The sequence below is a fragment of the Ascaphus truei genome, chromosome 8 (assembly GCF_040206685.1).
Source record: "Ascaphus truei isolate aAscTru1 chromosome 8, aAscTru1.hap1, whole genome shotgun sequence".
Lineage (NCBI taxonomy): Eukaryota > Metazoa > Chordata > Amphibia > Anura > Ascaphidae > Ascaphus > Ascaphus truei.
Window position 1 is genome coordinate 80,848,745 of NC_134490.1, and position 13,314 is coordinate 80,862,058.

Here is a 13,314-nt window from a genome sequence, read left to right on the forward strand (position 1 = left end):
ATCACCTGAGCTCCAGCCCCTGGGGCTGCTGGGAGTTGTAGTTCCCCATGGGCCTCGTTAGCATTGGGATCGCGTGCGCGAACTGTAATGGCCGCCGCCGCTGCTAACTGCGTATGTGCGAACTGGGGGATGTCCCTGACTATTGTGCGCCTCTTCTCACTCCCTGTAATGACTGCCGCATCGCATCTGCGCATGCGCGAGCCTAACGCCAAACGGAAGATGGCCGCCGTGTCGCTTATGCAGACACAATAAATATGGCAGCGCCCTGTCACTGATGTCGCCGGGAGCGCCCGGCGACGCACTTGCCCCCGGTGATATGCTCGCCCCAGCAGTATCCCCTACCGGAGCGAAGGTGAGTGAGGGAGAAAGGGGAAACCGGGGAGCCAGAGGGGACCTGGCTACATAAGCATAAATATTTTGAAGTGTATGTGACCCGCCTTTTTAGGGAAGATGCTGTGCACCAGTCTAAAAGCTTGGGTGTATGTTATGGTCAGCGCAAGGATGTCCAAGATGGATCTCAATATAAAAACAATAACAAATGCAAAAGAATATAATATTTTACTTCAAACAGGGGATTGGCCCCTGAACATGAAAGTAATCCACACCAATTGGGGGTGACACTAAATATATGTGAAACAGATACTCACACAGCCATGTGTGAGACACTTCCATTGATCTTCTTCTGGTTAAGCTGCAACATTACCCAATGGGCCAGAATTAATATTTTATTTTATTGTGTATTTTCTGGTCCAATATTCTGTGTATTTTGAATGATTATACTTTTTTGTGTGGTTTAACGTGTACACCTACATTCAGAGAGCGCCCCAGCTCATTTATATCATCCCCAGTCTGAAAGCACTTTTAACATGGGGTTGGCAGAGGGACTTGAGAGCGCACAGAGTATGTTGTGAGACACATGAAGGACAGTGTGTGGGGTTATATGGCGGTGACAGGGAGAAGCAGGGGGGCAGGGACCTTATCAGGTGCGAAGGGGCTGTAGGTTTTGTGGCTGCATGGGGTTATAAAGCGAGTGCCGACCGAGTACATGGTTAAAGCTGCAATTCAAGCTGCGGTTTAAAAAATATATATATATACTGTATATATTTTTTTACCATTCAATATGTGCATCAATACAATCTGCACACTGACAAGTGATTAGCTAAGCTGCAGATCGATCTGTTCTCCTGTAATTGATCGCTTTTCTCAGGGTTATTTAATGCAGTCCTTGCACAGCATTCTGGGCAATGTAGTTCCTGGAATGATTGACTGGACTGTAACTAGATACAATTGGTTCACTGCTAGAGAGAGGGCGGGGCTCAAGAGCCAGAGCCTATCAGAAGGGGAAGGGCTGTCACTTTAGAAATGCTTCCTACATTAGGCTGCGTGTATAGTGGGCGTGCTTCCTGCGCCGTGCGCGCGCACTTTTAATTGGCTGTGGTTAGCCAGCCTTTCTATAATAGGGCCGCTTGCGCGCACAGCAGTGAGCGTGGAGCCAGCCGACAGGGGGAAAGACAGGGAAAAGTAAATTTGCGCGCCGCTTCCGCCGCTGTAATGTATGTGTTTGTATGTATATATATTTATCAACATTGCACAATAAAAATAATTTTTATTCATACAAGTCGGTTTTTTTTATTAAAAATATTATTTACTGTAATAAATTATTAACTCACACAATCTATACACACACACACACACACACACACACACACACACACACACACACACACACACACACACACACACACACACACACATACTGTTGCAAAAAGGCGTGAATAAAAATACAAGTTGAGGGTTAAATTGCAGAATGACAAATGAGTTTATTTGCGTACAGGTGCAAACAGGAGACAGCTTATAAACACAAGCTCTCTGACGGGTATATGGCCTACAAGACATATTTATACCCTAATACTAAAGCTCACGCTCCTTTATGAGGCGGCTTGTACGTCATTACATATGCGTATAAGGTAAACAAATATGAATATGAGAACATTAATTTAATAACATAAAATGCATAAGAATAACAACAAATTAATTGAGTCAGCTAGAAAATCATTATGCAAGCTTGTAACCTTTCCTCTACATATGTCGGGGTCTGCTAGGTTTGTGTATTTCTTGCAGGGGTACATTTGCACAGAAAACTAGTCAGGATGAGAATCCTAGCTAGAAAAAAAACCCACAATTGCACTCTATGGGGACATTAGGTGGAACAAAATGTAAACCCAAGCTAGTAGCCTAAATTGCCAAAAGACGCAAAACAAAAAAAGTTTATGGCATATAATAGGAATATACACGTGGAGGTATAGGGTACATGTGTGAAAATATTAGAATTAGGTGGTGCTGATATTCCAGAGGGTATAAGGCTCCTCTAAAGCCCACTAGGGGTACCTGACATTCAGGGGAGAAGGAATCCCTGAACGTGTGATATGACGCATAGGAATATGTCCAGAAAGCATGTACATATGGTATGAGGCGTGCCTCACGCAGGACACGTGCATTGTCGCAACATGTCTACAGTGAGCATGCGCGCCCGCTCAGCGCCACCCAGGTCGAGCCCCAAGGCTGCGGCCAGGCAGGAGCGGGCGCGCTGGCCTTCGTGCGCTATGCCCTGCTCGGCCGGGCGATTCATGGCCGGCAAGGCGCGCGCTCGCCTGGAGGCACGGGCACGACATCACGGAGCTGGTTCGTCCAATCACGTGACGCGCTTGCGAGCGGCAAATTCAAATTGCTTGCTCTGAGCGCCGAGCGCCGAGCGGGCGCCACCCTGGACGAAGCCTAAGGCTGGGCTCATTGGGCGAACCGCTCACGTGACCGGACCTGCGCTCCCTTGACCGCTTGAATTTAAAAATTTCTAGGACTTACGCTTCCGCACGCTTGCGTAAGCGAGCCCCTGCTAAAGCCGCTCTCATTGCGCCTGCAGGGGCTCGGAGCCGAGCAGCAGCGCGCCTCAGCACGGGTCAGCGCTTTAAGGGTTAATAAAACGCGATGACACCTGTGCGAGAGATTCTAAACTCAAATCTGTGAGAGACCGGAGACCAAATAATCCCCAAGTCACGGAAATGCACTGATTCCTCATCAGTGAGCCTCGAAATCAGCGGCCCCGGCCCCACATCAGTGCCACTCCCGGGAAGCCAGCGGCAGCAGACGGGAGCGCAGCCTGGCGGCCAGACACCCTCCGCTGCAACGCGTCAGCGTCATGCACATGTCTGGCAGCGAATGGGTTACGGGGGCAGGCTGAGCCCGGACGTCATTGTCCCATGATGCACCGGGCTGGATACATTTGAAAAAAGGCGCCGCGTTGTTATCGGTGTTGGTGCTGTCTGTCCGCTGCTCCGAGCCCACGGGGGCTGTGAGGTCCCGTTGCCGGGGGCTGTGAGGTCCCGTTGCCGGGGGCTGTGAAGTCCCTTTTCCGGGGGCTGTTGCTGTGGTTTGGGTCAGTCGGGTTCTTTAGCTTATTTGTGGCGCCGGTGCGTGTGGGAGCTGTCTGTGTGCGTGCGTGGGGGGTGAAAGCTGCTGCCTGTGTGGGGGAGGGGGGGGGGGAGGGGAGGGGGGGGAGGAGAAGCTGCCTGTGGGGGTGGGGGGGGGGAGGAGAAGCTGCCTGTGGGGGGTGGGGGGGGGGAGAAGCTGCCTGTGGGGGGTGGGGGGGGGGGGGAGAAGCTGCCTGTGGGGGGTGGGGGGGGGGGGGGGGAGAAGCTGCTGTGGGGGGTGGGGGGGGGGGGGAGAAGCTGCCTGTGGGGGGTGGGGGGGGGGAGGGAGAAGCTGCCTGTGGGGGGTGGGGGGGGGGAGAAGCTGCCTGTGGGGGGTGGGAGAAGCTGCCTGTGGGGGGTGGGGGGGGGGAGAAGCTGCCTGTGGGGGGTGGGGGGGGGGGGGAGAAGCTGCCTGTGGGGGGTGGGGGGGGGGGGGGAGAAGCTGCCTGTGGGGGGTGGGGGGGGGGGGGGGGAGAAGCTGCCTGTGGGGGGTGGGGGGGGGGGGGGGAGAAGCTGCCTGTGGGGGGTGGGGGGGGGGGGGGGGAGAAGCTGCTGTGGGGGGTGGGGGGGGGGGGGGAGAAGCTGCCTGTGGGGGGTGGGGGGGGGGAGGGGAGAAGCTGCCTGTGGGGGGTGGGGGGGGGAGAAGCGAAGCTGCCTGTGGGGGGTGGGGGGGGGGAGAGCTGCCGTGTGGGGGGTGGGGGGGGGGAGAAGCTGCCTGTGGGGGGTGGGAGAAGCTGCCTGTGGGGGGTGGGGGGGGGGGAGAAGCTGCCTGTGGGGGGTGGGGGGGGGGGGGAGAAGCTGCCTGTGGGGGGTGGGGGGGGGGGGGGAGAAGCTGCCTGTGGGGGGTGGGGGGGGGGGGAGAAGCTGCCTGTGGGGGGTGGGGGGGGGAGAAGCTGCCTGTGGGGGGTGGGGGGGGGAGAAGCTGCCTGTGGGGGGTGGGGGGGGGGGGGAGAAGCTGCCTGTGGGGGGTGGGGGGGGGGGGAGAAGCTGCCTGTGGGGGGTGGGGGGGGGAGAAGCTGCCTGTGGGGGGTGGGAGAAGCTGCCTGTGGGGGGTGGGGGGGGGGGGGAGAAGCTGCCTGTGGGGGGTGGGGGGGGGGGGGAGAAGCTGCCTGTGGGGGGTGGGGGGGGGGGGAGAAGCTGCCTGTGGGGGGTGGGGGGGGGGGGAGAAGCTGCCTGTGGGGGGTGGGGGGGGGGGGGAGAAGCTGCCTGTGGGGGGTGGGAGAAGCTGCCTGTGGGGGTGGGGGGTGGGAGAAGCTGCCTGTGGGGGGGGGGGGAAGCTGTGTGTGTGAGGGGGGGGGGGAGGAGAGAAGATGCCTGGGGGGGAGAAGCTGCGTGTGTGTTGGGGTGGGGGGGGGGAGGAGAGACGCTGCCTGTGGGGGGGGGGGGGGAGAAGCTGCCTGTGTGTGGGGGGGGGGAGGGGGGAGAAGCTGCCTGTGGGGGGTGGGGGGGGGGAGAAGCTGCCTGTGGGGGGTGGGGGGGGGGGAGAAGCTGCCTGTGGGGGGTGGGAGAAGCTGCCGGTGGGGGGTGGGAGAAGCTGCCTGTGGGGGGGGGGGGGAGAAGCTGTGTGTGTGAGGGGGGGGGAGGAGAGAAGATGCCTGGGGGGGAGAAGCTGCGTGTGTGTTGGGTGGGGGGGGGAGGAGAGACGCTGCCTGTGGGGGGGGGGGGAGAAGCTGCCTGTGTGTGGGGGGGGGAGGGGGAGAAGCTGCCTGTGTGTGTGAGGGGGGGGGGGAGAAGCTGCCTGTGTGTGGGGGGGGGGGGGGGGAGAAGCTGCCTGTGTGTGTGGGGGGGGGGGGGAGAAGCTGCCTGTGTGTGTGGGGGGGGGGAGGGGGGGGAGAAGCTGCCTGTGTGGTGGGGGGGGGGAAGAAGCTGCCTGTGTATTTATTTATTGGGGGGGGGGAGAGAAGCTGCCTGTGTTTGGGGGGGGGAGAGAGAAGCTGCCTGTGTTTGGGGGGGGGGAGAGAGAAGCTGCCTGTGTGGGGAGGGGGGGGAGAGAAGCTGCCTGTGTTTGGGGGGGGAGAGAAGCTGCCTGTGTGTGGTGGGGGGGGGGGGGAGAAAAGCTGCCTGTGTATTTATTTATTGGGGGGGGGGGGGAGAGAAGCTGCCTGTGTTTGGGGGGGGGAGAGAGAAGCTGCCTGTGTTTGGGGGGGGGGGAGAGAGAAGCTGCCTGTGTGGGGAGGGGGGGAGAGAAGCTGCCTGTGTGGGGAGGGGGGAAGAGAAGCTGCCTGTGTGGGGAGGGGGGAAGAGAAGCTGCCTGTGTTTGGGGGGGGGAGAGAAGCTGCCTGTGTTTGGGGGGGCGGAGGGAGAAGCTGCCTGTGTTTGGGGGGGGGGGGGAGAGAAGCTGCCTGTGTGGGGAGGGGGGGGAGAGAAGCTGCCTGTGTTTGGGGGGGGGAGAGAAGCTGCCTGTGTGTGGTGGGGGGGGGGGAGAAAAGCTGCCTGTGTATTTATTTATTGGGGGGGGGGGGAGAGAAGCTGCCTGTGTTTGGGGGGGGGAGAGAGAAGCTGCCTGTGTTTGGGGGGGGGGGAGAGAGAAGCTGCCTGTGTGGGGAGGGGGGGAGAGAAGCTGCCTGTGTGGGGAGGGGGGAAGAGAAGCTGCCTGTGTTTAGGGGGGGGGGGGAGAGAAGCTGCCTGTGTTTGGGGGGGGGAGAGAAGCTGCCTGTGTTTGGGGGGGCGGAGGGAGAAGCTGCCTGTGTTTGGGGGGGGGGGAGAGAAGCTGCCTGTGTGTGGGGGGGGGGGGGAGAGAAGCTGCCTGTGTGTGGGGGGGGGGGGAGAGAAGCTGCCTGTGTGTGGGGGGGGGGGGAGAGAGAAGCTACCTGTGTGTGTGTGGGGGGGGGGGGAGAGAGAAGCTGCCTGTGTGTGTGGGGGGGGGGAGAGAGAAGCCGCCTGTGTGGGGGGTGGGGGGGAGAGAGAAGCTGCCTGTGTGGGGGGTGGGGGGGAGAGAGAAGCTGCCTGTGTGGGGGGGGGGGGGAGAGAGAAGCTGCCTGTGTGGGGGGGGGGGGAGAGAAGCTGCCTGTGTGGGGGGGGGAGAGAGAAGCTGTCTGTGGGGGGGGGGGGGGGGGAGAGAAGCTGCCTGTGTGTGGGGGGGGAGAGAAGCTGCCTGTGTGTGGGGGGGGGGAGAGAAGCTGCACAAAAGCCCAGTGTGGGGTTCAGTACATCTCTCACCAGGGATAAGGTGAAGAGTGTTACAGGTGTTTTAAGTTAAAATGTAGAATGTCAGCTCTTGGGCCCGAGCATTGTGTATGCATTACTGTGACTGTGTGAAAAATACCCCCAACCTACACGGGGCATAAGGGGTTAATGTTTATCCCCATACTCCAGTCAGGTAAAAGACTGAGCAGGTTTGTTTTCTTAAAATAAGATTAAAACCACATGAAAGCCAATAGCTCATTTTAGTTAGACGCATCCTAGAAAGATGATATTTGGTGTGGGCATTACTGAGGTACGAACACATAGAGGGGTTATGTTTTTGAGCATTAAAGTTCACCCCCAGTATTAAATGAATGTCCCCTATAATTTTGGTATTTTAAAGTTATGAGTAAGGAAATTAACATTATAGACAGGAGGGGATTCGCCGTCATTCAGCCCAGAAACAGGTGATGACACTTAGGGTGTGTAATCCTGGGCTTTGAAATGCAGGATTAAAAATAATAAAAACCTTGTGAGCTTCAAAGAAATAGAGTGCAAGCCATTTGGTCAGAGGGGGGCTTATGGCTACTAGATCAAAGGGACATTTTTGTCTATTTTTCTTCTCTGATGCTGCTTGCTGCCCGCGGCTGAAGCAAAAGAGATCTGGGGTCCCTGGTTTCGGTGTTTTCCTGGAGGACATCCCCCCCTTCCTTCCCCTTCTATTCCCCCCAGCTGATCGGGTGTCCCGCGGAACTGATCGGAGCGGCGATCAGGGGATTTCAATTATTTTCACCGTCGGGTGCACAGAGCTTCCCTAGCCTGTGTGCACCCGCATTGACATTGCGCGCACCCCGTAAAACGAACTTTTTTTTTTTTTAAATGGTGATTAGTCTTTCTAAGGCTGTGTTTATAGTACTGGCTTCGGCAACAACTCCATGTAGTCAGTAGCGGCCGGCCATAGTGGGTGCGACAGCGACGTGACACGTCACCGCTACCAAAATCGCTGTAGTCAAAAGAATTTGAGATTTACAAAGACAGCAACACCACGTTACTGGGAGTACCCAATCACATAGCTCCTTGCCGCCAACAACATCTGCAACTTTTGCAACGTGTGACGTCACGGGTAGCGTCGCTGTAGCGAGTACTATAAACGCAGCCTAAGGAAGCAAATTACACTATTACTGGGAAGAGGTTTACATTTTGACTTCCTGCTTCTTTAAGTTAGAATACGACCCAAGTTTGAGTACAAAGGAGCAATCAATATGTACACAGACTACTTCAAATAGTCTTACCAGAAAGTGTCATTTTTTCCAAAATGTTCTTGGAATGAAGAGAATCACTGGCATATAGTATTCTGTTTAAATGGTATAATCATGTATAGTCCCACTGCTAGGATTTTAGCTGATTGTGACGCTGTGGTCGCTGGAAAAATTGAAAGGACTTCCAGCGGTCGTGACCAAGCCGCTACGTCGCGCTTACTATAAGCGCACGCAACGGCGTGAATGCATTTGTTTTGGCGCGACGTCGCCGGCACTATAAGCGCGACTTTACAAATAAATAACTGATAGCTTTCAAAAACATAAAACAAACCTATCAAGTCTTGCAAACTTGTTTTAAATGAAATAAAATAGTGCCTACAAATTTATTTAGAACATTTATTATCAATGTACGTGTCACATTTTGCTGGCTTTCTTTGCTCATTCTTTTTGAAGACCACAACTATAGGTCACTTTGTGTGTATGCAAATATAAACACTTAGTGAATTGTAGGAAACATTAGATATATCTTTTCTACAGATAATTTAATGTCCTGATACCAGTAGTGTCTATGCCCATTCAACTAATCTGTATTTGCTTAATCCTTGTAGTAATTATATATATTTGTTTGTTTCTCCTTTCCCCAAGTAATGGATTCATTTGACGATGACAGTCTTGCACCTTCCAGACCTTCATATCTCGGCACGGATATAGATTATCAGGAAAGAGAAGCACAAGACGCTGATGATATCAAAACAAACCTCTCTGACCGTTTTTTATTGTTGGGAGGTTCTGAATCGAGCTCTAACCAGGTATTCTTGTCGGCAAAGCAGAAAAGACCTAAAAACAAAGCTGTCTGTTGCAGGGTTTGTTTACCATATTGTTACTTAAATGTATATTATGCCTGTAATGTAAACCAGTTTTTTTTGCTGGTTATGTACATAGTTTCTGCATGCTGTCCATAGGCTTATCCTGGTCTTGGAAACTTGGCACTTGGCTCTCTAGTATCTCAGTATAGTGCCCTACTGCGTTTGTGCGTGCATGAGTCTTAATTAAGAGTATGTAATTGGGTAATTACAAAAAAAACTTGCGTAATTGTAGGACAATCCGCTACTTGACAATTATAGGATGCCTAAAAAAAGAAATGCAAAATGGCTATTTTATTCCAATAAATAAGTTATACATATTAATAATCTATGTAAGCTATATTACAAAAACGGCTACAAGTTCAATGCTGTGCTGCGTTTCGTGGGTCAATAATGGCAAGGGGCACTGCAATTACTGGCACTGAGAGCTGAGCCGTAAAGCACCTTACTGCCCATTGAAGTGGAGGTTTTTCGGACAGCTACGTTGCTGCATAAGGAAGGAGCTTTACAGAAGGGGAATGCACTATATCTGCATGTGATCTGACCTTAATTGTGTAATTCTTTCTCCTTTTCTTTACAGAAAAATGATTTGTATGGCAAAGAACCTATGCACGTTTACCTTCGCGTTCGACCCCTCACTACATCCGAGATGGAGAAAAATGAGTCCAAGGTCAGTGAAAGACGGAGAGAACCGAGCTATTCTTTCCCATTTATAGAAGGTTTATTGCATTTTGCTTCTGTTTCATTAGGACTGTGTCAGTATTCAGGACTCCTGCAGTGTGTTGGTGAAGGCTCCACAGACTTCCCTGACCGGCCGACTGAGTGACAAAGCCAGAGCCCTAATTGCTCAGAATTTCACTTTTACACAAGTAAGAGAACATAACTTCTTACTGGAGTCAATGAAATGTATCCTGCTAGAAGTGACCATAATATTCCTTTTTAGTGCTTGCATAATTCTTGGTTAAAGTGTGTATGAATATCTAGCGCAGCAGATGTAGGGCACAATATTTCCTTTTGCCAGCTTTCCAGTTTCAACTGTAAACCCCTCCCTGCTGATCAGACCTTTTTCCTGCTTCCAGTGCTGACAAACGCCACTCGTCAGAAGTGCCGCAGCAGTGCAGGGACGACTCCTCTGTTTTGCCCTCCGCAAAACAAAAACACCAGAAATTAAACCCTGCATATCAAGTATCAGATGTTAATGGAAACCTGGCACTTCGACACTATCTCCAGTTTTTATTTTTTTTAAAGTGCCAGGTTTGCATAGACATTAAGCAGTACTGCAGTGGCCAAGCATGAGCTAATTTGGGGGTTCCAGCAGAGTATTTATGTAGCTTGCAGCTTCTGAGCCTGGATGGGATTGGCAGGGTTAACTTTTTAGTGGTTCCGTGCTGGAACTCTGGGAAGCAGCCTGCATAGCGGAGGGAACACTGACAAGGCAGAGGAAGCACGAACACCCCACCCTCCCTAACAGAAACATTACAATGGGGGTCACACAAACAAACTTGCATATATATATATATATATATATATATATATATATATATATATATATATATATATTTAAAAAAAAAATTGTGTGCTGTGCACACGCATAGTAAGTGAAACTTCTTTGTGTGTTGTCAGCAACATATAAAGTAACAATATTAGATGTTGTTATAGATGTTTGTAATAGTGTGTGTGTGTGTGTGTGTGTCACAGGTGGTGTGGGTGGGTGGTCTGCGCTCCGTGTCCTCTTATGTTAGCGGGCGTGTGGGGGGAACGGCGCCGCTTCTGCGCATGCGTGGCGTCCGTCAGCGGCGCCATCACTACTGTGCATGTGCAGCATAAGTCAGCGGCCGTGTGGGGGGAACGGCGGCCGTTAGGAGTGGCGCCGGCGGCTATCGCCGCCGCATGTGACAGCAGGCATGTGGAGGGAGCGTCGGGTATCGTGACGTCATTTTCGTTTCACATTTTCGTCTCCATGAAGGAGTTTTGTTCCATCAAAATTGACTAGGTGCCACTAAAGAAGTTTCACTTCAAAAACAACCATTCAAAATCTGGGAAATACAACTGTTTTTTCCAATGAAAAACCCAAAAAGCAAGACATGCCGAAAAATTCAAAATAAAGACGCAACATAGATAGCCAACACAGATATACAGAGAGACACAGCGCATGTAATGGGACAAAACAGGATCCCAAAAAGAGCCAGACCTGCCCCCCACAGAGTGGGTGTTAAACTCCAGGCAGTTGTGTGGCAAGTGAAAAATATGTATTTGGCTAATTGAAAATTGTGTAAAATATATTTTAATAGTTTTAAATACATTTGCTACCTGCGCGCACAGCATATTGTTTTTTTTTTTTTCTTAACGTTGTAAATAAACTTGCATGAATAACCTCTGAATTCTGCTCATTCACATATTTAAGACTCTCCCCGGATGGTAGTTTCATTGATAGCTGCTTTTTCCTGTCGAATTAGATGGTGTCAAACTGTAATAAACTAATCACACTGCAGTGCAGTAGAACTATATTTCTGCCACCGATGCAGCAAAATGTATTTCTGGTTGTTCATCCAGAGGGGGTAAAATAAATCCCAAACACTACTTATTTTAAAAAGGACAAGTGATGCTGTGTGTGTTTTTTTTAAATAACCTTGTGTATGTAAAAAAAATAAATCTGTCATCCTGATTTGTGAGTTTTGGTTTATTTTTTTAAATTTGCAGAAACCTTTGTGCTAACTCATCTTTACCATAGGTCTTTGGTCCTGAGACATCACAAACACAGTTTTTTGATGGTACTATGAAGCAACAAGTGATGGACTTTATGGAGGGTCAGAATCATCTCCTTTTCACATACGGTGTGACAAATGCGGGCAAAACATTTACATTCCAAGGTAATGTACTTTGTGTATTGTTTTAACTATTTAATATATTCTGTTTTATTCTAACAAAATACCAAAAATATGGATGGCATGTGCCTGCTGGTCCTATTGGATTCGTATTCATCCATATTACAACTATAACTTGGGTGATTAACCAAAGATAAAGCAGTAATGTATCTTGGATGATTAAGAATGTGAATACACAAGCCTTTTCTCTGGCTGCTTTATTACCATTTGCAACCACAAGATGTCACCCTCTCTCCAGTGATGCCTTCACCTGCGCTACAGCCTAAATTGAAGGAGCATAGACACAGCTCTTATTGTTTCCTCTAGTTCTGTTCTGTTCACCAGCACAGGTGACAGCGCCTGTTCTAAAATTCACACAAAAGGACTTTTTTTTCCCCCTCCCGAATAATAAAATTACAAATGATTTCCCAATTGTTCTTGATGGGCATTAATTCATGGTATTGTGATCATACTTCTCTGGTTTGCACTAGAGCTGGGGTGGCCAACTCCAAACTCAAGGGCCACCAACTGGTCAGGTTTTCAGGATATCCCTGCTTCAGCTCAGGTGGCTGTGGTTGACTGAGCCACTGATTGAACCTCATGCTGAAGCAGGGTTATCCTTAAAACCTGACCTTTTGGTGGCCCATGAGGACTGAAGTTGGTCACTCCTGCACTAGAGCTTCCAAAGGGGATATAGAAGTGAGGTCGCTGTTACTAACCAATAACAGGTAGCTATGCAGGGACTTGGGACGATAACCCAACCGTGGAGACTAATTAACTGGGGCACGAGTCATCATTTTGAAAGCAGCAATATCCACAGAAGCCTATATGAGTTTAACGCGCTTTTTGTGCTCTTCTCCTGGCCATGGCCAGCATTCCCTCACCCCCCCCCCCCTCCCACCACGGGAAGTACGTTCAGACTGTCCGTAATTTTTTGTTTTTTCTCTGAACGGTTCTGGCCAGATATCTTTAGACATCCGACAACATCCAATGAATGTAAAAGTTGCTCTGTACCGTTTGCTGGTTTCGGACAAAATGAAGGAAGGATAATATCTTGGTTTAAAAGAGAAAATGATACCACCTTTTGGCAAACTGAAGTACTGGCCTGAGTACTACTTGATCCTGATGGAGCACCAACAATGGTTACTTTCTTGGTAGAGCTTGTAGTTCACTTATTCTACGAGCTGAAGTAACTGCTACCAACAAAATCATTTTCCACATTGCGTTTGGAAGCAAGACCGGCTTGAGAGGTTCAAACTGTGCCTGTGTGAGCGCCTGTAGAACTAGAGGCAAACCCCATGGAGGCAGTGGCACTCTAACGTGAGGTTTTATTTAGAACATTGCCTGAAAAAAAACAGAAGTCCAGTATGGCCATGTGTTTGTCTGGTAACGTTAAGGCGGACACTTGAACTTCCAAGTAACTGGTGCCAAGACCAGGTCAGGTCCCTACTGCAAGAATTCCAATATTGATGGATTTAAGTAGTTTATATGTCTAATACTACACCACTGATTAAAACACTGGCATATTCAGTGATGGGATTTGGAGATGGAGGCCTTTTTTGCCTGCTTTAAGGTTTGTACAGTTTTGTTTTTTAGGCCCTTGCTGTGTAACAATCTCCAGTCACCTTCCATGCCGATAAAGATGAGCTCTGTGGATCAGGGTGATAAATCGGTCCCTGTGATAGATGAGGCGATATTGGTAACTCCCATTGTTGGTCTTTTACCATGCTGATGAGCA

The 13,314-nt window shown here is 50.8% G+C and overlaps 1 protein-coding gene across 2 annotated transcripts in view; it reads left to right on the top strand.

Annotated features, from left to right (window-relative positions):
• Positions 1 to 3,288: 3,288 nt before the first annotated feature.
• The window catches only part of KIF20B (kinesin family member 20B), an 83,408-nt gene continuing 73,382 nt past the window's right edge, over positions 3,289 to 13,314 (top strand). For both annotated transcript variants that reach the window (XM_075612841.1, XM_075612842.1), the window contains exons 1-5: positions 3,289 to 3,433; positions 8,495 to 8,658; positions 9,293 to 9,382; positions 9,462 to 9,581; positions 11,444 to 11,582. In XM_075612841.1, coding sequence (XP_075468956.1) covers positions 8,497 to 8,658; positions 9,293 to 9,382; positions 9,462 to 9,581; positions 11,444 to 11,582 — 511 coding nt within the window. In that variant the 5' untranslated portion in view covers positions 3,289 to 3,433; positions 8,495 to 8,496. The remainder of the gene's footprint in view (positions 3,434 to 8,494; positions 8,659 to 9,292; positions 9,383 to 9,461; positions 9,582 to 11,443; positions 11,583 to 13,314) is intronic.